This window comes from Nuphar pumila, chromosome 1 (genome assembly GCF_984573655.1).
Source record: "Nuphar pumila chromosome 1, dmNupPumi1.hap1.1, whole genome shotgun sequence".
In the NCBI taxonomy this organism is placed as follows: Eukaryota; Viridiplantae; Streptophyta; class Magnoliopsida; order Nymphaeales; family Nymphaeaceae; genus Nuphar; species Nuphar pumila.
In genome coordinates this window covers 175,501,501-175,528,882 of record NC_143249.1, presented here as the reverse complement: position 1 = coordinate 175,528,882, position 27,382 = coordinate 175,501,501, and the positions used below count along the sequence as shown (strand labels likewise).

Below are 27,382 nucleotides of genomic sequence, written 5' to 3'. Positions count from 1 at the left end.
CCTCCTCCTCTTCGTTCTCAGCTGGTTCTCCCTCGTTATCTTCTTTTCCCCTCAAATTCGTCTTGCTTCTAACATTCTTCTGTCGTCTGCTCTTCTTGCCTTACTCAACGGAGGCACGCGCTGCCCAACAAAAAAACACTTCTTCTCAACCCCTCCATCGGATGTGGATCGTATGATTTGTGTCTTCTCCCCCATCTCACCATAGATCTTTAGTTAGAATAGTTTCTTTTTCGTAGATTATGTGTGCAATATTTTCTCATTACATCTAGTTTAATTTAGTTTTTTTTACTATAGTTGCTCCATGTAGTTTAGGTTGATTGTTTTGATCAATTGAAAAGAAAAAAAATCACATGATCTTAGCATATAGACATTGACGTTAATTCATAATTTAGCATGTAGTCCATTTGACGTTAATTCTTTTTTTTTTTTTTGTAGCTTTAGGTATTCACGTTGATTTATATATTCAACTTAGACGTTAATTTTTTTAGCAACTAGGTTAGCTTGATCTCATTCATGATTTGTTAGGTAGTTTTGTGTTTTGTTGGATATATGAACGTCCTCCCAAATATGACTACTTTTTGCAAAACAATCTTTGTTCTCATATTTATATCTCTTTGATGAGATGTCGAAACTTGTGTTTTTAGAGTCGTTAGAAAGTTGGAAGACAGACCTATAACTTTCATGTTTTGAGTCAGAATCGAAAACCCTTTTAGGGTTTTCGTGTCTGAATTCCAAAACCAAAATAAAAACATATTCTGCACCTTCTAGGGTTGTGCATTTTTCATCTATTCTATACTATTTTCTTGTCACCTGCACCGAAAATCCAGAAAAAATAGAGAAAAGAAAAGAGACAAATTAAGGTGTTAAGAGAAGTCATATGAAAAATAAATTGTTCTTCCTAAACATGCAAACAATGAATATAGGCGAAGATGAGAAAGTTTGCATAAAATATATGAGGACTTCCTCAGGTCCTTATATATTTTATGTGAACTTGAGAAAGGTATTGAAGAAGTTTGTGTATAATATATGTGGAGTTAAGGAAGTCCGCATAAAATATGTGTAGACTTCCTCAAGTCAATATATGAGGATTTGAGAAAGTTTTCATAAAATATATGCGGACTTCCTCATTTTGTTCAAGTCTAACAGGAAGTTCACATATAATTTTATACAAACTTCGTGAAGTTTGCAAAAAAAACGTGCAAACTTCATTTTAAGTGGGCATATGCAGCACCCGAGGAGTGGAGCGATATATCGTGCGAACTTCATAGTTCCGTGCATGCGAAGGGTAAAGGACATTCCAACGTTGATTATTTGCGATTTTGAACATGTAGAGAATAACGAAAATTATAAGATTTTAGACATCAAATTACCTGTACCGTCATTAATTCTTTTATGTTCCACAGGATGTGATTGTACTAAGCCAAGAGAGCTGAACTTTCAACCAATATCCTTAAAATCGATTCACCGGTTTCTTAAAAAAGTGAAAAACAAATCGATAATGAATCGGTCCCTTTTTACCATCAGATGATGTCATTAAAAATGTTAAAAAATGTTTTCTAACCCCCTTAAATATATTAAAAATTTACGATTGAAGCTACATTGAATCTGCCCTTTTGGATCATCTTTAGCCGATTCAGACCGATTTTGACAACGTTGCTTCCAGCTTCTTGTGTCTAAAGTCATGTCCTGGCAATCACTTCTCATATGAAATGGATCATCTTTACCCTAGCCAACTCGAGCCAAACAGTCCTTGTTTAAGCTCAGCTCATTTAACATAACGAGCTCATATGGTCTCTTCTCACAGGTCCGAATGTTCCACTCACATGCCAAAACCAAGCTGATGAGTTAAGAGAGACTTGGCTCATTTACCGGCCTGTCTTGTATTAGATTTAGACAGTTTTATATAGATGGTGCTTATGACTAGGGGTTTCAATGGGTCAGATTTGACCCGGGCCCGACACATACCAGAAACCTTATATGATCAGGGTTTGGTGATAAAGAAGGTCCGATTAGAATAAGAGTTGAAATTAAAGGGTCTGATTGATATATGGAGCCAAGTATAGTTTTTGAAACTTCATACCAGACCCCGGCCTAACCCGAAGATCCACAAATTTTCAATATAAAAATGATAAAAAAATATTATTTTACCAGGTATGGGTCATGTAATTCTTATAGGGTCTATATATCATTTCTCTTATGATGAGTCTGATTGGACCCAAGTCTGAAGCTGGTACCATCATCTCAAATTAGATTTCAGTTTGGTTCCACCTGGATCTGAACCAAGCCCGACCCTTTAGCACCCCCTCCTTAAGATTTATGACAGTGATGAACTAGACTTGGATATGCAGTGCCGCTCTTTAGCCTGATTGTAATGTTTGGCTAGAAGCAAATCGTGCCATGACCTCACGTTTGGATGAATCATGAAACCAATGAGATGGCAAGATTATCCTCTTTGGAATAGTATCATCACAAACACATGTTCATCATGGCCATCATCCAAGTCACATCAGCAAGATGCTCATCCAATCACTGCCTAAGGATACGAGAACATGATGAGGTAAGTTAACGTAAATATAATGGATTAAATTGCAAAGTTAATTTTCTGCAAGTTGAATGCAGAATCTAGCAGTAAATCCTCAATGGACAATGGGGGGCTTCAGGGGTTTTACCAACTGTAGGCTAGCCAATGGGTGGTCAATGATGGGTTTTTGTTTTTGGACTATTAAAAAAAAATTAAGAGTAATGTATAAGATCAAGAAAATTGGAGAGGGTGGTGTATGTTCGCCCCCGATGATTCACTGAATCCCACGTCTGTGTTCGGGGCTTTGAATGAGCACCAAGTATACAAGCACATGGGGCTCGTATTCCCGTGTATGTTGACATAACTTTGCATCGAACTCTGGTGTTGTTGCAAAGACTTAAGTACCCTTTCTTACTATTCTTCTCATAAAGTGATGGTTTGAGAAAATGTCAAAAATGCCCTTCATTCAAAAAAGAAAAAACAAACAGTTCAAAAAAAGGACAAACATGTCCTCCATCCAGAAAGTCGAGGATGATGTTGACTCTTCAAAGTCTTCTTCTTCTTTCTCCGTTCAAAAAAAGGACAAACATGTCCTCCATCCAGAAAGTCGAGGATGATGTTGACTCTTCAAAGTCTTTTTCTTCTTTCTCCGTAAAACACTGTAAAACCCTCTCTCTCTCTCTCTCTCTCTAGAGAAGAAATCAAGGAAGGCAAAGAGTTCTCCCTGGAGAAGGCCATGAACATCAACCCTCTCACTCTCTCTCCCTTCTCTCTCTACTTCTGTGCACATCCAACAGACGATCCTACATTGCTCCTTCGCCATCTTCTTCTTCTTCCTTCTCCGTAAAACACTGCAAAACTCTATCTCTCTCTCTCTCTCTCTCTCTAGAGAAGAAATCAAGGAAGGCAAAAAGTTCTCCCTGGAGAATGCCATGAACATCAACCCTCTCACTCTCTCTCCCTTCTCTCTCTACTTCTGTGCACATCCAACAGACGATCCTACATTGCTCCATCGTCATCTTCTTCTTCTTCTTTCTCCGTAAAACACTATAAAACCCTCTCTCTCTCTCTCTAGAGAAGAAATCAAGGGAGGTAAAAAGTTCCCCCTAGAGAAGGTCATGAACATCAACCCTCTCACTCTCTCTCCCTTATCTCTCTACTTCTGTGCCTGATTTAGAGTTTTTGCCCTTATAGGAGGGGGGTCCGGGGGCTCCCCCCCGGCGCGGATCCCGGGTAGCGATTTACAGCGAAATTTTTTTTGGCCTTCCAACAACGATTTGTAGTATTATCAGGCTTTCCTACAGCAATTTTTAGTATTTTCGGGTGATTTGAGGAAGACACTACAAATCGCTATAGCGATTTGCGGAAGACACTACAAATCGCAAATCGCTATAGCGATTTGTAGTGTCTTCCGTAAATCGCTATAGCGATTTGTAGTGTCTTTCGCAAATCGCTATAGCGATTTGTAGATTCTTCCGCAAATCGCTATAGCGATTTGTAGTGTCTTCCGCAAATCACTATAGCGATTTGTAATGTTATTCAGTAAGCAAATCGCTGTAAATCGCTACCCGAATTAGGACAAACTTGTCAGGGTCATATCTCCCTAACTGGAGGTCATATTCCAAATTTATAAAAAATGGTGTCTTTGTTATTGAGTCTAGTTTATTTCTGTAAATTTTCAGTGATTTCTATTATCATTTCATTCCTCATTTTAACTAAAAACCAGACCCCTATTATTTTGTGTTATTTGAGTTGCACAACACCATTCTCGCTTGACATCCACATCTTGATTCTGGCATGTTCCTTGTTGGATTTTCCATTGATTTCTTCTAACCTTGCTTGGAACAAAAATATGTCTTTCTCACCACAATACTCTGTGCATTTTTTGACCACGACACCTGGGACCCGTGCAAAAACTCTAAATCAAACTCCACAATGAATCAAGTTGAACAATGTTATCCAGGCTGGGAGGAGCCCCCAAACCCTCCTTCTATAAGGGCAAAAACTCTGAATCAGACTCCACAACTCATCAAGTTGAATGATGCTACCCACGCTGGGAGGAGCCCTCAGACCCCCCTCTCTTGTAAGGGTAAAAACTCTGAATCAGACTCCACAACTCTTCAAGTTGAACGATGCTATCCACGTTGGGAGGAGCCCCCAGACCCCTCTCCTGTAAGGGCAAAAAATCTGAATCAGGCTCCACAACGAATCAAGTTGAATGATGCTACCCACGCTAGGAGGAGCCCCCAAACCCTCCTCCTGTAAGGGTAAAAACTCTGAATCAGGATCTACAACTCATTTAGTTGAATGATGCTACCCACGCTGGGAGGAGCCCCCAAACCCTCCTCCTGTAAGGGTAAAAACTCTGAATCAGGCTCCACAACAGTCAATGTGCAGGTCAGCCGGTGCTTGATGGAGCAATGTAAGATCTTCTGTTGGATGTGCATAAAGGCAGAAAGAGAAGTGAGAGAGATAGTGAGAGGGTTGATGTTCATGACCTCCTCCAGGAGAGATTTCTTTCTCAGATAATCCTGCAGTGCAGAGACTGGGTCTTAAATAATCATCTTCGGGGCACTTAAGTCTTTACAACCATTCCTTTTCAAGAATCGTCATTTTTTTTGGCACCAATGGAGGAGAGGGTACTTAAGTCTTTGCAATCGCATCAAACTCCAATGCTAATTAATGCTGACAAACATGGGGATACGAGACGCACATGCTTACATACGTGGTGCTCTTTGGGACCCCCGAACATGAGATGTAGCTAACTTCCCTGTTCGGGGGGGGACATATAACCTGCTTCGAGAATATTGGGAGGGAGTGTCTAAATGGAGTTATTTTAAAAAATGAGGTAATATTTGGTCATGTCGAGGTGACAGACCGAATGTGCTCAAAGTCATAGGTGCACGGGTCATGTTGATCCGATGGAACCTCCTAAATGAAATCAGCATGGTTCAGATGCTAAAAACCGGCGTTTGGATCTTGTTTTTTCATTAAAAAATATAGTTTTACCCATCGAGAAAATATCACGTTGTTTACAACAACAACAAAAAATTGAATGAGAAAGAAGAGTACTTACCCAGATTTTATGAAACCCTTTCGAGATTGTAGGGGATGCCATGTACATATTGTCTTTCGCCTGACACGAAGATAGGATCTAGGCAAGTTTTTCGATCTCCCTAGCTCGATTTGCACCATCGAGACGCTTGAATGTTCAATAAAGATCAAAGTGTAATAATAAAAATCAAAATAAGAAAACAAATGATCCGAAAATCACCTTTTTTGAGCTTGGGGGCCTGTTGAGCTTTTATGCTCTTCATGGCACTATTGTGTTTGGATGAAAAAGGTTGCAACTTCGGCAATACTTAGATGCGAGTAGGCTGATTCGAGAAAGGACGATACAAAGAGGCTAGGGCTTGTTCTCTCTAAGATCAAAGCTTAGACAAATAAATTTCATATGCCTGGGTCCTAGGAGAGAGACCCTATTTATATAACTCAGAATGGGATACGGGTCATGAGATTTCTTTGGTTTGGATTCAATCTTAATAGATTTAAGTTTATCCCCAGAAGAGGATAAAACATGTCCAAAAGAGTCCTATGGTAAGGAAGCTCTTCCAAGAGGAATCCTCCCATCCTGAGAGACACATAGGGCGGTTGGAAGGAGATAAGGATCCACACGTTTGGTATGATGGATGACAAAATCATTGTGTCGTCCAATAGGGAACGACATTTTGTTCTGTCATCTCATAGCAGATGACATTTTGTTTTGCCATCTCATAGCATAAGGGAGTTTAGTGAGTCATCCTCTAGGTGGACGGCAAAATCTTGTCATTCGTGTACGAGGGGGTGCTTAATTCTCGCTTAACACCTACAAAACACATGTCTTAAAAGATGTCAGTAACTGGGCATCATAAAATTTTGGTATCTACAGATGTTCCTTTCTATCATTAATCGATGTGATTCGATTTATGACAAAAAAATAGAAACATAAAAATTTTAGAACACAACTGAGTTGTCGGGACTATGCTTAGTCTCATCGAACGAGGTCGGACCACTTTGAAGATCACTGGGTTTTGGGAACCGTTTAAATTCTGTCGAACGAGGTCGGGCCAATATTTTTTTGGAGAAAAACTAGGTTGCTGAGACCATGACTAGTCTCGTCGAACGATGTCGAGCCTGTTTGAAAACCATTGGGTTTTAGAGACCGTTTGGGTCTCGTCAAACGAGGTCAAGCCCATATTTTAGAGAAAAAAATTGAGTTGTTGAGATCGTGATTGGTCTCGCCGAATGATGTCGGGTCAGTTTGAAAACCATTTGGTTTTGAGGACTGTATGGGTCCTACCGAATGAGATCGGGGCAATGATTTTTGAAAAAAAAACTGGGTTGTCAAAACCGTGATTGGTCACGCCGAACAAGGTCAAGCTAGTTTGAAAACCACAGAATTTTTTAGACCGTTTGGATCTCGTTGAATGAGGTCGGGCTAGTGTTTTAAAAGAAAAGAGAAACGATGCCCTTGGGGTGGCAAGAGAAATGTCACTTTCTAGGAATTGCGAACAAGAGTCAAAGGAGGTTGACCAAGACATAATATTCACCATCCCTCAAGCAGAACGACAATTGTGAAACATCGTCTCCCAGACCGGATGGCAGTCTAGGAGTGTCGTCCCATGCTGGATAACAATCCAAGAATGTCATCCTTTGGGAAACCGATTTTGCTTGGTGCAGGGCCCACTGTGGTATTTGACTTTCAGTAGGTTTATCTCTCTTACCTTACATGTTGGTTTTTGTGCATTCGGTTTTTATCTGATAGTATACCAGGATCTTTGAGTTTTGCCATGGACTCGCCTGCGATCATTGTCACTCTTAAGAAGAATGATGTTTTTTCAGTCAATTCTCACCAAGTCCATGCCTACCACCATATTCGTTAGGGGCGACGGGTAAAGAAAATATTTCCTTTTTCCTCTTTTTTGTTTATCATCTTCTAGACCTTTTATGCTTTTCTTCTACATACCAACCACAAATACGAGGGAGAGATCACAACTCCTCGTTGTTTTGATGAATGGTATACCAAATTTTGCATTGTTCATCAACAGTTCCTAAAGGATTTTGGAATTTATCATGTCTGCCAGTTGTGGAAGATGTCAATCAACTATGCCCTTCTTTCTGCCTTCATGGAATGCTAGAACCCTCGCACAAATACTTTTTGGCTTTCATTTGGAGAGATGACTATCACCCTTGATAAACCAATTTATCTTTTGGAATTGATGTATTCTCCTTCTTTGCATCTGTTACAAGGTTTTATGGTAAGTTGTAGTACCCTGAATCCCATAAAGCTCTTGTCTTCCTTGTTTGGTCATTCATATTGGGACCTGGTCCATCCTCTATAGGACACACAAAGTTGGTATCGTCACATCATGCTAGAAGATCTCAAATCAGACTTTTAACATCTCACCCTTATATCTACTGATGTGTGTGTGAGGAAACACTTGTTGGGGGTCTTTTATTTTTGTGTTGTGGGGTTTCAGCTTTTTCCAAACGGTGATCACCTTATGGATCTCAAATACATGCATATGCTGAAGAGCTGGTATGTTAACGAGCAACACTTGTCTCTTGGCATGGTTATTCTAGCAGTAACTTACAGGGAAATGAGTAAGTTTTCTATTCTGGGTACCCAAAAGTTTCTTCGCCGCAAAGTTTTCCTTTAAATATGGTTCTTTGAGCAGTTTCAATTTGAGCGGCCTTCTGCTACCCTTCGCTTGGAATCGATAGAGACATGATATAGCCTGATTTGAGATCATGAAGGCCTTGACTCCCTTTGCTTTTACTGAGGTCTTCTGGAGTGCATGTCCCTTGATTCAGTGACATGGGACATACTAGGTCGTCTTCACTATTTTATTTCAAGTATTACTCAGTATCTTAGTGCTTCCAAGTCCCTTTTTCAAAGAGATTTACTCATGAGCTTGTTGTGTTTGCCAATTTTCTGCTCGACAAGAGACCCCATACAACGTTGTGACTAAGCAACCATTCCTAGAATTCTCTTTTGGTGATCAATGGGATTTTCACTTGAGATTCATTCACGGTTCATAGGATAAGATGATGCCTCTTGTTCATCAGACCTATCATTTTACCATAGCAGCCTATGATGCGTGGTGGTCAGATATATGTCCTTTGTTCACGCTAAAAGTGTCATGGGAGGAAAACTAGTTTTTATGTCTTTTCTTTTCTATTCTGCTAGAAAGGAAAAAGAAGGAAAAGGGAAAAAAAATCCAATATGTATATATATGTATATACATAACGTTACATTGATTATGTATATATATATATGAGATTATTTCCTTTTTTTAGCCAATATATATATACATATGTGCCTATGTGTGTATATGTATATATATACATGTAAAGTTAAATCAATCAATTAATTTTATTTTTGGCATGTGCACGTTGTTTCAATTTCTGTACATATAGTTGGATTTGTCCCACTATTCATAGGGACAGATTTGGATAGATCTGTCCCACTGTGCGTGCAGACAAATCTGGATAGATCCGTCGACTGCAACTGTTGACAGATCTGTCGATATCCACTGATGCGCAGATCTGGTCCAGATCTGTTGATTTAAATGTACCATATGACTATGCTCTAACTGTTCTCAAAATAGTCTTTCCCATGCTCATGGTTGTAAACTTTTTTTATGTCATCAATGGTCTGCTTATGTGCATATACATACGTATGTGAATACATATATATGTATATGTATAGAAGAGTCATGTACTCAGATCGCAACCATGGTTTGGGGTCAGATTTGACCCAAGCCATATCTGTTGTAGGGTTTATATATATATATATATATAGGATTCCGATTTTCTTCTAAGATGTATGTCTCTGTTTAAAGTAAGCATGCTTAGATTTAATACACCTGTAGTTTTGATATTCATCATGCATCAAACATAATTAAGTAAGCATGTTTAGCTTCAATACACATGCAGTTTCAATATTCATCATGCATCGAATCTAATCAAGTAAGCTTGTTTATATTTAATGCACATGTTGTATTTGATGTTTAGCATTGCACTAATTTTGATTAAGTATATTATTATAAGATTGTTCATGCTTTATAAAGTACCACCAAAATACATGTTTATGTGATTGTGTATACATGTTATTATAAGATTGTTCATGCTTTATAAAGTGTCACCAAAATACATGTTTATATGACAGTTTATGCATGTTTTATGTGACTATTCATGCTTTATAAGTGTTACCAAAATACATGTCTTTATATGATTGTTCATGCTTTATAAAGTTTTACCGAAAGACATGTTCATTTAAATATTTATATGACTGTGTACTAGACTATTCCTATGACTGCAGTATATGTTTATATGATTGTATACTAGACTGCTCATATGACTGCAATACATATTTATGTCACTCTTATTAGATTGTTCATATGACTTCAGTACATATTAATATAACTACTAAGTAGACTGCTCATATGACTGCAGTACATGTTTATTTGACTGCTCATTAGGCTATTTATATGACTACAATACTTGTTCATTTGACTGTTCATATCACCGAAAATACATGTATATATATAACTGCTTAGGCTTCATAATGTGTCATCACATACATGTATAGTTTGTGCAGAAATATAACTGTTAGTGTTGTAAAGAGTCATCTCATACACTATTATTATATGCAAAAATTTAGGGTTGCTAGTCAACTATTTTTGAAAATATTTAAAATTGCATATGGTCATCAGCTGTGGTTGTGATTATTTTGTCTAAGCCTAGTCGACTGCTACTGTTGGGTTGTATTTAGTTTTTCTTTAAGTCCAATTGACTGTGAATAGTTGGGGTTCATAGTTGTTGATATGTACCTCGATGACTTGACTCGAGGTTTGGTGTTCAAGAAGATAAATTGCATGTTGCCCAACACTATTTGGCTGCATGTTTATATATGAGAAACATGCATCCAATAGTGTCTTAGAGCTATTCTGTGTGTGGGGCAGCACAACTTCGGGCTCAATAGTTACGTTTTGTATCTTGAGCATGCCCAAATTGGCAAAAATAATTATTGTTTATATATGCTCATAAAATCTAATATTATGTTGGCATAAATATGCATATTATGAACATGTGAATTCTGCAGTTATATTGATGTTTCATTAACATGAGTATGTATATGTTTGCATGTTATGCATGAGATGAATCATGAAAATAAAATGGATGTTGCAAGCATGTGTTCATATGCATATCTAAATTATTTTTATATGTACATTCATATTGTGTGTGAGTGAATGTGTATTTATGGATATGTTGAATTATTATGTGGTTACATTTTCACTGTGGATTTTTGTAAAAGATGCATCAGTAGTCAGATATGAATCATTGTAGGCCGTGTGGGCCATGAGCAGGTATTGCTCTAACTCTTATTTTATGCATTGCAAAATCTATTTAAAATTTATTGGTTTTCTGAATTAATTACATTGTTAAGTTTTATAACGAGCCAATGTCTCGTGTTGTGTTTTGCATGTTGATTTGCAAAGCGAAGCTTTTGTAAAGAATTTGTCTTTTGATAAAAAGTTAAAAGAGATAAAATAATGTAATTAATGTTTTTCTTCTTAGATGTCGCCCCTTCCATAGTGTGGGAATCCTCGATGGCGGTTTTGGGAAAACCTTGAGGATAGTAAAACTTCGTGTGCGATTGTGCCCCTGAACCTGATAGGATGGTTCACCTCCCAGCCACGATTTTAGGAACTTTTCTGTCACTTTGCCTGGGTGGTCTATAGACACAGCTGTTGTTATTGGTATACCAAGAAAGTTGTATCAGTGGATGTTGATTTTCCTGGTGTCCCGACATTAGATATTGATTTCTAATGTTTTGATGGATGATGTTGATTCCTGATATCGGTCGAAGGCCAAGTGTAAAGATCCCAACTCATACCCAAGAAAAAGTGCGGATTTTTTTTTAAACATTACAAAAATATTCTTAGAGACCCGAAGCTTTTACAGTTCTACTTACAATTGGATAACTCAACCAATCACAAGGGATCTTACATTTATCATCCATACTATAGTAAACCAAAATTTTATTAATTAAGAAATAATGTTGAGACAATTGAATAAGAAAATCAGAGTGCATGAACAATTAAAGGTAAAGAAAAGTAGAATCACGTTGTCCATCTGTGAAGCTGTCTAGTAAACATATAGCACTTGTGGCTCTCCCAGAAGTAAGTCACTTCACTGATCTCTGAGACTGTGAAAAACAACAAAAAGTAGGGTATCAGAATCCAAAGAATCCTGCGTACAAATCCCTCTACTGAAACAAATAAGTAAAAAGAATACAGATAAGATTTATGCAATATTTTAGAGAGATGCAATTATGACAAATTCATAATTTAAGCAATCTTTAAGTGATAGAGAACAAGTGTTAAACAAGAGAGAACAATTATTTATGCAATAAAGATATTTAGCATGCATTAGGGAACAAACATCATGCATTCATCAATATATCACAATGAAGGAAGCAAGTAAATATGCATGATCTAATGCATAACAGGAATATGCATGATTTCTATGCATATGCTTGAATAATTTATTATCTTTTATTAGAGTATTCTTTCATATGCATGTCCTATTAAATGCACACAATTTCAGTTCTTTTTTTTATTACCGTTGTTCGCGGATACACCAAACAGGTAAAATTTCTCAAGGTCAAGTAGGGTTCTCAGGGTAACTTAGCACACAAGTTGTATTTTATTACTGGATTTCAAACTTAGCCCTCGACCGAATCACTTTCAAAATATTAGATCTCCACATCTAATGTCGGGACACTAAGGACATCCACATTTAATAGTATCACTTTCTTAGTATACCAAAACAACAGTTGTGTCTGCATACCACCTTCTGGTAAAGTTGCAGAATTTCTCTAAAATCGTGGCCAGGAGAAATTACCTCAATATCAGGTTCAGGGGTAATCAATAAAGCACACAAATTTTTTGTATCCTCGTGGTCCCCCAAAACCGAAACTCTAAGATTCTCATTTTAATGATGGGAGATCTTAGAACGTATATTATATTGTTCTTTTTTTTTATCTTGGTATTAAAGGTCAATTATTAAATTTGTAATTCAGCATGCAAAAGCAAAGACACAAGTTCGCATATTCTTTTGCGATAACCATCACGGGACCACCGCCCGTAGAAAAGCATAGAACAATGCAATACAGTGTAACAACATTAATATGATTTTTGCGATGCATTATAAACAAGTAAAGAAGGAGCAAACCAAAGCTCAAAGCTCTCCAGGCCTACAATAACTCATTTCGACCATCGATGTATCATATGAAAAAATCATGAATAACATACCACAATGCATTACTTTTGAATGCTTCACAATGCACATTCATATATGCCATTTAAAGATGTGCATAAAACAATAATATGCATATGCATGTGCATGTGCATGAGTTCACAAGTTCACATTCATTGCATGTTTTCATTTGATTTGCATATTCATGTCAAATGCATGATTTTATTTAATACATGTATTCATGTCAAATGCATGTTCTCAGTCACGCATCCTTTAAATTAAAATATGTAAACACTCATGTGATCATTTACATGCAACAACACATAAATTTCACATATGCTCATGTATAGGAGAACAACCATGAATTAACACTTTAACTCATAAAATTCATATGCATGCTTTAACTCACATGTTCATGTCACATGCATGCTTTAATGCAATATGCATTTTAATCAAGCATATGAGCATTTGAGTAATGACCCACATGCCAAATGTATGCGCATAGGATGCAGCCCTGCAATATTACCTTGATTCAACATAGCATATCAAGTAATAAGTTACATTCTTTAGTGTGTATTCAAATGCACCCACTAAGCAAAATCTGAAATTTTTAAATACACTACACAACAAAGTATTTTTTTTAGAACACGTGACCCAGCCGACCCAGTTGGCTGGGTTTGGCACGCAGCCAAACCCACCCAACCAACCTAGTCGGCTAGGGGCTGACTGCCCTATGGCCCAGCCGACTGTTGATGGGCTGGGGCCCAACAGTTACAAATTTTTTTTTGTTTAGTGTCTGCCTAGCCAAGCCCACTCGGTTGGGTTCTGCAGGCCTGGCAGACCGAGCAGTGCAAGGTCAGGTCTGACCAGACCCTCCAACTGTTAGAAAAAAAATAAATTTAACAATATACATCTATAAAACTTTTTCTTTTGAAAGTGTATCAGCATACTACTAAAGCATTGATATGAGTGAAAACTTGTATGTGCAATAAATAAACCCAAGTATGCATACACTGCAGACTCATGTGGCCAAAATCATGCACTTAGGGCTTTATGCTCAACAATGCACAAGAAATGCCAAAACCCCAAATCAGGTATTAGAAGACTCATCATCAATAACATGCTTGCTCAAATTTTGCATTCAAGATTTCAAATTATTACAAAAAGTAACCTAAACGCGTGTCTTAATACACTTTTTTTTGTATTAATACCTGCTCAGTCGAGCCACTCGGCTGGGCCCCTACGGTTTGACAGGCCTGGCAGGCTATGCCAGACCAGCTGAACTGGAATAGCTGGACCTAGCAAGCCTGTCAAGGTGCTGCCAGGTCAGGCCAGCCGAGCCGAGCTCGGCTGGTTTGCTGACCAAACCACAACCAAAAAAAATAAAGAGAAAATTTTATTATATGTATTTGTTTTACCTACCTGCCCAGCCCATTGGCTTGGCCTGGTATAGGTCTGTCAGCACCTATCAAGTGTTGCCAGACTTACCTCTTGCCCAGCCGACTGGCTGGGCATGACCAGGATGGATTTTTGTGCCAACCGAGCCCCACTAGGATGGGCTACCAGCCAGGTTAGCACTCACATATACATATAAACCATATCTCTGACGTGCAAAAACACACTTTTAGCTTCCGACTATGCACACTTATGCATGCTCATTTTCAGACTGCATGTATAATCAAGTTTTCATGCCTCATGTATGCATTAATATGCATATTTATAAACAGTTATGCATGCATGGATAGACTTATAATTTGAATATGTATTCACATACATAATCACACCCAAAAAGATAAGCATGTTTAAATTTGCATAGATTCATAAAGCAATAATGATGCTTATGCAAATTTCCACTTATGTATGCATGTACCGCCAAATTCATTTACAAAAATCTATGCATATACTCATTATTGTATCCAGATTTCAAGGTTTTACATGCTCTAGATCCAGGCCAGATTTGCACATGTTGCAAACATGGCAAATCTATCCTGGTTTGGGGATCCACAAATACAAGTACGTAAATATAATTTTTTCTCATAAATAAACTTCAAAAAAAGATAGAACTCAAACTCTTATTGGAGTAAATACCTAGATTTACTCTTTCCCCATGTATTTTTATCAACACATTGCATGGAATACAAATCCATGCTCTTTTTCTCATTCGAAACAAGAGAGAAACTTGTACCTTTACTGTAGATTGAAAATGAAACAAAAACAATGGTGAAAAATGATGGATGATCGAAGGAGTCTCCTTCTTCTTCCTCTTCCTCTCTTTTCCTCTCTCTTTCCCTCTTTTCCCTTATCTATCTCTTTCTTATTTTTTTCTCTTAAATAAAGTGAGAAGGGGGTGATGCCCCCCGCTTCTCCAGCCTTTTCTAAATGGGCCGGAGAAGGTGAGTTTCTAAAAAATTGAAACTCCCTCTCTTGTTTCTAATTTTTTTCCAACTCCTCTATGTTGACTTTTCTTAAACTTTTCAATTCCTTTAAAACTATTTCTTAACCTCTCTTAGGTAAGAATAAGGACTTTTTTAAGAAATCCTACTCAACCCTAAAATAAAATTCATAATTAATATAATTAATTATTTATTAGATATTAATTAATTAAAAATTATCTAAAAGCTTCCAAAAATAGCCAAATTAACCCAAAAGACTTCTTAACCTTATTAAACTCAAAATTAAAGCTTTTTATTAAATTTAAAGCTAAAAAAATGTTGGGCTTGGATTTATATCTAGATCTGAATCCATGATCCAAACCCATCTTCAAAAATCCAAATAGATTTTAGACTCGACCAAATACAGATTAATATGGGTCTTAAATAAGATCTAAATCCATAAAAATTTGGAACATATGCATTGGATCCAATCTGATCCAACTTTGGACCCAGTTCGACAAACTGCTTAATTTTTTAAAAAATATGATTTTCGGGCCAACCGAAACTCGAATTTTGAAAAGTAAAATATCATTGCGCTCAGAATTCTGAAACGCATCCAATGACATATTACATAAATATCAAATTTTAAATTTTTCCTAAAAATAACCTGAATTTTGCTTGAATTTAAAGGTTGAAAATAAAACTCTTCCTCACACTTTGATTGGCTTGCCTCGACCTTCTCGTTGAGACCTAGGCCAAGCCCAGACTCAAAAACATCGGTCTTAAAATTGAGGCTCAAACGATTTTTCTTTCAGACTTATCCAAATTTTCAAAAATCTCAAATTTAGCTAAGTGTAAAAATATGCGATATTACATCAAGTGTGAAACCCAATAGTAATAAAATACAATTTTTTTATTAAGATACAACAGAGAACTTATCTTGAACTTTGAGAATTTGTTGTGCTCGTTTTGAGTATTTGTGACTTTTAATGAAAAGTGAAACTAAACTTGTGTGCATTTAATAGGTACATGCATACAAAAGAAAACTCTTATAATAATTGAATATGTTACTCATGCATATTTGTTGTTCTACATTAGTTCATGCAATGTTGTTTGTTTATTATCTGTTAGTTGTTGTCAATGCATGATATTTAATCTTAAATGCCTGAATAGCTATTGAGTTATGAGATTATTGTAATTATGTTAATTTGAAATCTTAGTAAATTTGATTTATGTTTTTCTTTCCTATTTAGATTTTTAGAGAAATTCGTAAACAAGATCTTTGATTTTGACCTTGTGCCATTTATGTTTTTCACAAGATCTGATGCCTAATGATGATGACATCTGCCATATGGAGCCTACGAGACTGTGTGACTACTTCTGCTATTTTATTTGGGACCTTATGGCTCTATGTTTTTTAGACATTAATTTAATTATGTTCTTAAACTTTGATTATTGATTAATAAAGTTAGTTAGTTGATTGTTGGTTTAATGTAAGATACCTTGTGGTTTGGAATGTGTTAAGTCTGTGAGACACCTGGATCATTGGGTTTCTGTTTTTGCAATTATTTTAAAAAAAATAAAATAAAAATTCGCTTTTCAATGGGGATAAGTTAGGGTCGTTATAGAGTTGGTATCAAAGCCGACCGTAAAATCTTGCCTTTTAACCATTTTTGTTTACCAAAAGTGTCTTTTGATAATTAAGCCCTGTCAAAATTTGTCAAAAAGTCACGACTCATACTCAAGAGCAGTTTCCATCACTAGTAAGAGCTACCTGATATTTTTTTTACTAATATGATTTTGTTTAAATTTTATATGGTAGACCGTGAGAATAGATTAATTCAATTCCTTTTAGTGTGAATTAGGAACTTGATGTGAATGTATGATTATATTTTTGTTGCGGGGAACAATCCTATGGGGTTAGGCTTGATCAGGGTATAATTTTCTAATAAATTTTCATGTTTTATATGTATACCCGTTCTCGAGCTTCGACTTTCAGTGCTCTCGTTGATTGACAGGAGCAGAGAGACTTAATGTTAAATGCCCTCAACACCTTGACAGCGATAGTGACCACATACATCAAGGCACAGGTGGTGCAGCAGACTATGTGTGTCCATCCTGCCGAGGTTACTACGAACCCCGGTGTGGTAACGTTTGAGAAGTTTCTTAGGTTGGATCCACTAACCTTCTCTGAGAATGTTGACCCAAAGGCAGTTAAGACCTGAGCTGAGGAGATAGAGAGAGCATTTCACATCCTACCTATGCCCGAGGACAGGCAGACGAATTTTGGCATGTACTGGCTGAAGGGAGATGCCAAAAAATGGTAGGACATTCTGCGACAGGTAAAGTACAATAGAGTAGAGGTCATTCCTTGGGAGGCATTCAACGAGGAGTTCTTGGATGCATACTTCCTTGCTTATGCCTGAGAATGTATGCAGTAGCAATTCCTCGAGCTAGTTGAAGGGAACATGAGTTTAGTGGACTATTCCATCAAATTTAGAAACTTGGAATGCTACTGCCTGAATTTTTTTGCTGATGGGCAGCGAAGTATGTTCAAGGGTTGAAGGATGGTCTCCGGGTTTGTGTGATGATGAGTTGTCCTACGACATTCAGCGATGTGATTGAGTCTGCATCCATCTTGAACCAAGAATGTGAGAGGTTCAAGGGTGTATCACAGAAGAGGGGCGGCAATGCGATCAGTACTAGTGACGAAGCGAGGAAGAACCCACTTGCGGGTAGCAAGGCCCAAGGGGCTAAGGTGAAGAGGCAGAGGACACAGCAGGGGCACCAGTAAGGTTGACCCCAGCAGAGGCAGCAGCAGGGGAAGGCTTCGTTCGTGTGTCAAAGGTGCAATAAGAGACATCCTCATGACTCTTGTCAACACTTCAAAGGGGTCTGCTACCAATGCCAGCAGCCCAGACGCTTCGCCACCTATTGTTCGAACAAACCAACGGCTCAGGGAGGACAACAATAGGCACAACAGAGGACGAATATGAGAGTATACGCCGCCACAGCTACCACACAGGGCGATCAGACCCATATGACCAAAGATATTTTTGTAGTCAATGACCACTATGCTCGGGTGATGTTTGATTCGGATGCTACCCATTCTTTTATTTCATATTCTTTTGCGAGTTTTCTTGACTTCATTCCATCTAGCCTAGAGAATGCTTTAGATGTGATGTCTTCGATGGATACATCTTCTTGTTGTGGGAAATATTTTCCTGCAGTTCAAGTAATCATCGAGGGGCATGAGTTCTCTGCAGACCTGATCATATTGGACATGACTTTCTACAATGTCATTCTTGGTATGGACTGGTTGTCCAGATACAATGCTGCCTTTCAGTGGCAGGAAAATAAGGTTTTATTAGAGCACCCCAATTTCTCTGCATTGGTGTTTCAGGCAACTAGACTGGTGAGCAAGGTGAAGATTGTCTCAGTGTTGAAGATCTCCAAGTACCACAAACAGGGTTGTATGATGTTCTTGGTAAGTGTATCCGCAACAGACAGTCAGGCGACACCTTTGAAGTAGTTGGATGTGGTTCATGAGTTTTCAAACGTCTTTTCTGAGGACTTGTCAAATTTGCCACCTCACAAAAAGTTTGAGTTCACGACACCAGTTCCACATGACCCCACTAAAGAAACATGTAGACTCTTATACAAGTCTTACTGGCTCAACCAGAAAACTAGTCTGAATTACAAGGTGAGCAGATAACGTTGAGATATTATCAGGTAGTGAACCACTAAAATGAAAAAGAGAACTCACAATACGGTCTATAGCTCCAGGCAGTCCCTCATAAAATGCAGGCCACCCGCAGCCAGAATTGAATTTAGTAGTTGATTTATAAAGTGAAGTCCCACAATTTGCACAGTTGTATATTCCATCTTCAAAGAAGTTGTATTCCCCCGTGCCAGGATACCTGCACATTGTCACCTTCATCAGGGAACAAAAGCACAAATCATTTATGTCACTCTGTGCACCTGCATGCATGCACACACACACAAAGAATTCTACCAGTCCAGTATAAGTTGGAATGGTGACTGTGTGTAATATTCGGAAGAATTAGGGTATATTTAGTCAATTTGGGTCTAGGACCCGATATCCGAACCCATAAAGGAAATCGATAAATGGGTGTTAAATTTAGATTTTTTATAATAAATCTAATTAGGAAAATACTCATGTATTAGGGTCGGATCCACAGTTGGACCCGCAAGGATCCAACTGAGGATCCGTTAGCACAGAAAGACCCGGATCCAAGTATATGTTGGATCGGGTGTTGTGGGTCGCAGGGTTTGGACCCGGACCCGAGTGCGAGCCTTATGAAATAAAAATCAAGAATCGTGCCTCAAGCACGATTCTTGCATTTCAAGAAGTCGAGAGGGTGAAAGGGGGGTTACGCAGAACGTAACCAACCCCTCTTTTCTCGGAAGGAGGTGGAAAGGGGGGGAGCTCGGCATTAAAAAGGAGGGGAAGCCCCCACATTCAGGTTTTGTTTCTCCCACTCGACCTCCCTCCCTCTCACGACCGGTGCGCACACAGTGGAGGAAGGAGCCCTTCATGGCAGGAGCTTCGACCATCCGCACCCGTCAAGGCTCTTGCGAGGATTTTCCTTCACGGCTGTAGGGGGGGAAACACCATCAGCCTGCACCTCTTCACGACGGAAGCCACCAGCCGCCGGAAATCACCGTAAAAAGGTACGGCTATTCTCGGAAATGAATGAGGGATCGAACGTGGGTTCGATCTTGTATGAGGGTTTGAGGAGAGGGAGGTTATGGGGATATGATTTCGGACTGTTACGGGGGTTTTCTTTCAAGAAATAAAAAGAGGGGTTTAGGGGTAACGATCCGGGTTGGGGGATAAGGCTGGTCCAACCCTAAACCCTAGGATTTTCATTTTTGCCGACATGGGATCGGTGAAGGGCAAAGACAGCCGGTTACGGCAGTCCAGTTCTTGATTGGAATACCCCGGATTTGGGGATTCTTTAGCCTGGAAATCGATGAGCACAGGCTGGGTGTGTGTGAGTGCGTTAAGCTAGGGGTTTTTGCTATATCTCGTGTGCTCTAATTTGTAGTAGATTACGGTATATATAACCTGTTATTTTCTTTGGTATTCTGAAAATATTTGCTTAGAATATAACATGGAAATGGTAGTTTAAAAGCTGAAAAATTTGATGAAGTTGAGGGTGTATTTAGATCATGATTCTTGCCATTAACTCGATGAAGTTAAATATGTTATTGCTGCATGCATGAGAATTTTGCTATGTCTGAATTTACACATTTGTATTCTTGAAATTTAGAGAAAACAATGGAAGATTATGGTTGCTGTGTCAAATCTGTTATCCTATAATATAAAAGGTTGGGTACAAAGGGTTGCACAGATGTTGTAACAGGCATGACAGCAGCCTGACACATTGGATACCTTCAATGGGTACCAATGGCTGCCATTATTAGCATTTTTTTTAATGCTACTATTGTCTCTCCACAGTCGGCTACTAATGGTGTTTTCTTCGTTATAGAGCCACCAGCCGTAGGGGAATGGACTGTTTGTTCTTTTCTTTCTTTTTATGATAGTATGTGTGCAGTAACATGCTCAGGGGATGTGCTGGATGATCTAATCTAGCTAGTCTAGCCAGCAGTCTAAGTAGTGTAGACTACTTAGACAGTAGGATGAAAGGCAGAGTGTGGCAAGCCTAACTACTTCTTATAGTAGGTGCTGGGATTTTACACCATTCTGATGGATGGATGAATGATAGCATTTCATTTCATGATATTTAAATGTGAGCTTGGTTAGTATACTGTTGTTTGTCTTAATCATGAATGCTTGTTGGAATATGTGGCATGTTACATGGAAGTATGTATTGTTTAATGCCTCATGTGCATATATGGATCAATGTGGGTTTTAAAATGTGATATCATGCATGGATTGTTGTCATGAATTTTATGGACGATGAATGAATGCATAAGAGGTAGGGGGTGTCATAGAGACACTTGTACATGGATAGTACATGCATATGGGGTGAAAATTTGTGCACTTTATTAAGGAAGTTGGTTTTGTTTCCACATTGGCTGCATCACTTACACAACGTAAGATGGTGGCACACTACTACACTGTTCACATGATATTCGTGGGCGGGAGTCCCATCCGAGTTCTCGCAGGGGTGTATGCGAGCTTTACACTTCACTTTTGCATAGGGTGTTGCAAGATTTAGAACTGAATTAAATAAAAACATAATAAAGAACAGTGTAACTTTTGATCTAAGGTCTTCCATCTGGAGAATGGAGATCTTAGAGTTTCCAGTCCTGGGGAGGCTGTGAGGATACAAAAAACTCTGTGTGCGTGAATTTTGGCCCCAAAACCCGATATAGAGGTTCTTTCTCCTGGCCACGGTTTTAGGGAGAACCCGCCACTTTATCCAGGAGTGGTGGTGTTGGTCACAGCTGTGAATTTGTTTGGTACCAAAGGAAGTAGCACTTGTGGGCGTGGGGTGTCCCTTGTGTCCCCGACATTAGATGTGGAGGTCTAATGTTCCGAGGGTGACTCGGTCGAGGGCTAGGTTGGAACCCAGTAATAAAATACCAAATTGTGTGCTAATTTACCCTGGTATCCTACTTGACCTCGGGGTTTTTACCCGTTTGGTGTATCCACGGGCGATGGAAATTTCAAAGAGAAACCTAAAGTTGTATGCACTAAATAAGGTCATGTATATGGAAAGAAAACTCAAACTTAAAAATAAGATAATAAGGAAGCCATGCATTTTCTTCTTTGCACTAAGTCATGCATCAATTGAAATGAGCTCTAGTTCATGATATGGTAAATGTATGCAATTCATTTCTTAAAAGCATGTTGAAATGTTTTATTATTGCTATGTGTTACTGTCTTACTGTCCTTTAGCCGTGAGTATGAAAAATCTGTTACACTTATGCATGATCGGATGTTGCATGTTGGTTGTATCTGCACTCACTCAAACCAACATATGAAATCTTACTCATGATCTTTGTTTCACCTAATTTCCTTGAAATAGTAGTGCTCAGAATTTTGTTCTGACCCTTCTACTTCGTTGGTTTTACAGGAAATGGAGAGCAGTGAGAGATGAGCTGTTCACTATGGATGGACGAGGTTCACATTTTGGAGTGGATAGTTCGGCAGTGGCAGAGGGATTTTATTTTTGTTTTTGACTCCATTGTTCTCTTCAGTTCTTGTACTCTTTGGTTGTATAACGAATGGTAATAACAATTTACTTCGGTTCATAAATAAATGGTTGGTGTTACTACTCATTGATGATGATTGTCAGTACTTTGTGGTGATGGGATATCCAATGGAAAGTGGAACTGTGAGGACCCCAGATCCTTGGGAAGGTTTCTGTATATAAAAAAAAAAAATTTCTTGCATTTTTGAAAAGGAAGGAGTTGGGGTCGTTACAGGTTTGGTATCAGAGCCACCACAAAAGACTGAAAATTTTATCATCTCTAAGTAGTAGAGATCTTTATTTTGGTAAGAGAGCCCTGCCCGGAACATCCACTGGTTGTGACCCGTCCTCTAGAGCAGTCATCCTCACTGGTAAAGTTATTTAATGTTGTTATTTAAAAGTATATGAACTATACATGATTGATTGCATTCATAGTTCGATGTGTTTGATTAGTATGGAATTAAAAGTTTAATATATTTTTACGAACGTTCTTGTTCGTGATTAAACCCGAGAGGGTAGGACCACTATGAGACTAATCATGTTAATAATGTGGGTGTCGTAGATGTCACATTATACCCGCAGAGGTGCTTCGTCATCTACTGCTGCTCCCGCAAACTGGCAGGAGCAGAGAGACTTTATGATGGAAGCCATTCACACCCTGACCGAGACTATGACGGCTCAGGCAAATCAGACTGCTCAGGCTTTGCAGGCTGCACAGGCGGCTCAGGCGGCGGCGCGTGACCATCCGGTCGACATTGGTACACATGTGGGTGGTGTCTCGTTCGAAAGGTTCCTGAAGTTGGACCCGCCAACTTTTTCAGGAAAGTCGGACCCAGAAGCCGCCGAGAGCTGGGTCGAAGAAATGGAACGAGCGTTCGACGTCCTACCTGTTCCCAAGGACAGAAAGACTCCATTTGGCACGTACTGTCTGCAGGGAGATGCCAAGAAATGGTGGGATACCCTATGCAGGGTAAAGTTCGCTGGCCAGGACGAGATTCCCTGGGAATTGTTTAAGGATGAGTTTTTGGATGCATATTTTCCTCCTTATGCTGAGGAACAGATGCAACGAGAGTTCCTTGATCTGACTCAGGGAACCATGAGTCTGGTGGAGTGCACTACCCGGTTCCGGAATCTCGAGAAGTATTGTCCGAACCTCTTTAAGAGCGAGAAGGCAAGGGCGGCCAAATATGTGCACGGACTGAAAGATGGGTTGAGGACTCGCGTTCTGACTAGTCGGCCTCCTACGTTGGCCGATGTTATCGAGTCAGCCACTGTCCTAACCAAAGATTGGGAGAAGTCACGAGCTACGTTTAAGAAAGGAGGCGGCAACAAAGAAGGTCCTTCTGGTGGAACAAGGAAGAATCCACCGACTGAGGATAAGGTGCATGGTGGCAAGAAACAACGGACCCATGGTGGGCGACAGCAGAGACGACCCCAGCACCAGAGGCAGCAGGGGAGGGCCTCGCCCGTGTGTCGTAAGTGCGGCAAGAGCCATCAACCAGGCTTATGTCCATTGTTCAAAGGGGTTTGTTTTCAGTGCCAGCAACCGGGGCACATTGCTCCCTTCTGCCCAAACAAGCCAGCAGCCGCAGGCCAACAACAACAGAGGCCCCAACAGCAACAACAACAAGGTCCGCGTAGAACCAATGGGCGAGTCTACGCTGCTACAGCAGCCCCTCAGGGCGATCAACCTGACCTGATTGAAGGTATATTCCTAGTTGTTGATCATCTTGCACGTGTGATGTTTGATTCAGGTGCAACCCACAGTTTTATTTCTTCTGCATTTGCAAAATCACTCAATTTAGTTCCTTCTAGCCTCGAAAAAGTTTTAGATGTGATGTCACCAATGGGTGTGTCTTCTTCCTGTGGGAAGTATTTTCCCGCGATATGCGTTATGATCGAGGGCCATGAATTGTCCGCTGATTTGGTTATTTTGGATATGACCTTTTATGACGTTATCCTGGGTATGGATTGGTTATCAAAACATAACGCGACTCTCCAGTGTCAGGGCAAGAAAGTGATCTTGGAGCGCCCCGAATTGTCTATGTTGTTTTTCCTTCCGCAGAGACCGACCAGTGGAGTAAAGATTGTCTCCGCCTTGAAGGTATCCAAGTATTACAAGCAAGGTTGCATGGTGTTCTTGGCTAGTGTATCCGCTCAAGATAATCAGGCGATACCTTTAGATCAGTTAGATGTTGTCTGCGAGTTTTCAGACATTTTTCCTAAGGACTTACCGGGGCTTCCCCCGCAGCAGGAAGTTGAGTTCTCAATTGAGCTAGTGCCTGGCACGGCACCAGTCTCTCACGCTTCGTATCGTATGGCACCCGCGGAATTGGGAGAATTAAAGAAACAATTACAGGAACTTCTGGACAAAGGATTTATTAGACCAAGTGTGTCTCCTTGGGGAGCACCGGTCCTTTTTGTTAAGAAGAAGGATGGTTCTATGCGGCTTTGTATTGACTACCGCATGTTAAATCAAGTGACCATAAAGAATAAGTATCCCCTGCCGAGAATTGACGATTTGTTTGATCAATTGAGAAAGGCAAAAATATTCTCAAAAATTGACCTTGGGTCGGGATATCATCAACTAAGGATTAAGACTGAGGATATTCCAAAAACAGCTTTCCGGTCCAGATATGGGCATTATGAGTTCTTGGTGATGTCTTTTGGACTCACTAATGCTCCTGCGGCGTTTATGGATCTAATGAATCGTGTTTTTAGATTATGGCTGGATTCTTTTGTCATCGTGTTCATTGACGACATCTTAATCTACTCGGAGAGCGTGGAAGATCATAGAGAGCATCTGAGTATTGTACTGCAGACGCTGAGGGAACATAAGCTTTACGCTAAATTCTCAAAGTGCGAGTTTTGGATCGATAAAGTAATGTTCCTCGGTCACGTAATATCAGAAAAGGGTGTTGAGGTTGATCCAGCCAAAGTAGAAGCTGTGTTGTCTTGGGAACAACCAAAGACTGTGACTGATATAAGAAGTTTCTTGGGACTGGCGGGGTATTACCGTCGATTTATCCAAGACTTTTCTCGTATTGCAGCACCAATGACTAGGTTGTTGCAGAAAGGGGTAAAGTTTGAATGGTCCCCTCGATGCGAAGATAGTTTTCGAGAATTAAAGAAACGGTTGACCACGGCCCCAGTGTTGTCATTGCAGTGGTTTGGTGGTATACAGCGATGCGTCAGGGACTGGGTTAGGATGTGTTCTTATGCAACACAGAAGGGTTATAGCATATGCTTCCCGGCAGCTGAAGGTGCATGAGAAAAATTATCCCACGCATGACTTGGAGTTGGCGGCAGTGGTCTTCGCGTTGAAGATTTGGCGCCACTACCTCTATGGGGAACAGTTTGAGGTTATGTCCGATCACAAGAGCCTCAAATATATTTTCACTCAAAGGGATTTGAATTTGAGGCAGCGGAGGTGGTTGGAGTTCTTGAAGGATTATGACTTTTCCATCACTTACCATCCGGGTAAAGCGAATGTGGTGGCGGACGCGCTCAGCAGAAAGGCATCAGTCACAGCGGCAATCTCGATAGAACGTAGTTGGGATATGGTCGAGGAGTTTGTCAGATGGCAACCTTTTGTGGATAACTCTGGGCGCATCCTTTGCTCGGGGATGCAGGTACGACCGAAAATATTGGAACGGATCGAAGAACTTCAGTCTGAAGACTCAGACTTTGAGAAGTTATGTGAGAGTGCTAAGAAACTAGAAGCACAATTTCGCAGAACAGAGGATGGAGTCGTCATGTTTAGGAATAGATGGTGGGTCCCGAAGGCTTTGCGAGAAGAGTTATTAAGTGAAGCTCATAGGTCTAGGTTCTCTGTTCACCCTGGCTCCACCAAGATGTTCAAGGATCTTCAGAGGACGTACTGGTGGAATGGAATGAAGGGGGATGTAGCGGAATTTGTGTCCCGATGCCTCACTTGTCAGCAGGTGAAGATCGAGCACCAAAGATCTGGTGGACTTCTGCAACCACTAGAGATTCCAGAATGGAAGTGGGATGATATTTCAATGGACTTTATCGTCGGATTTCCTAAGACACGACGTCAGCATGACGCCATTTGGGTAATTGTGGATCGTTTGACTAAGAGTGTGCATTTTCTTCCGATTAGGATCAGCCAGAGTCTGGAGAGCTTGGCCGACCTCTACGTAGAGGAGATTGTTAGGCTCTATGGTGTGCCTCGTTCTATAGTGTCAGATCGAGATCCAAGGTTCACATCTCAATTTTGGCAGCAACTGCAGAAGGCTCTTGGTACTACTATGAAGTTCAGTACAGCTTTCCATCCGCAGACGGACGGGCAATCAGAACGTACAATCCAAACTCTCGAGGATATGTTGAGAGCGTGTGCCCTGGACTGGGCAGGAGATTGGGATAAGCACGTGAAACTTGCGGAGTTTTCATACAACAATAGCTACCATGCTAGTATTGGGATGGCGCCGTATGAAGCTTTATATGGTCGACCATGTAGGTCTCCAGTGTGTTGGGATGAAGTTGGGATTAGAGCGGGGGAGTCTTCCGAAATCATTCAGCATTATACGAATCAGGTGCGCTTAGTACGACAAAAGTTGGTCGCGGCTTAGAGTAGGCAAAAGAGCTACGCCGATCGGCGGCGGCGCGAGCTCAATTTTGAGGTTGGCGACCACGTTTTTGTTCGGATCTCACCTACGAAAAGTATTTTTCGGTTTGGTAAGAAAGGAAAATTGAGTCCTAGATACGTAGGACCTTTCGAAGTTCTTGGTCGGGTCGGAGAAACTGCTTACCGTATAGCACTTCCTCCTCATTTTTCGCAGATTCACGATGTGTTCCATGTCTCTATGTTGAGAAAGTATGTACCAGACCCCTCGCACGTGATTCGTTATGAGGCAATCGAGGTACAACCCGACTTAACTACAGATGAAAAGCCGATAGCGATTGTGGAACGCCAGGAAAAAGTGTTACGCAGTAGGACAATCCCTTTTGTAAAGGTGCTCTGGCAGCATCATGGG

The 27,382-nt window shown here is 39.8% G+C and overlaps 1 protein-coding gene across 1 annotated transcript; it reads left to right on the top strand.

The window, feature by feature from the left end:
• The first annotated feature begins 7,737 nt into the window (after window positions 1–7,737).
• On the top strand, window positions 7,738–26,977 carry LOC149851344 (uncharacterized). Its single transcript, XM_090008254.1, has 8 exons — window positions 7,738–7,818; window positions 8,041–8,164; window positions 17,742–17,988; window positions 18,358–18,685; window positions 22,948–23,355; window positions 23,476–24,864; window positions 25,811–26,218; window positions 26,330–26,977. Exons 1-8 carry the CDS (start codon window positions 7,738–7,740, stop codon window positions 26,975–26,977), a joined length of 3,633 nt encoding a protein of 1,210 aa, XP_089864380.1.
• The last annotated feature ends 405 nt before the right edge of the window (window positions 26,978–27,382 follow it).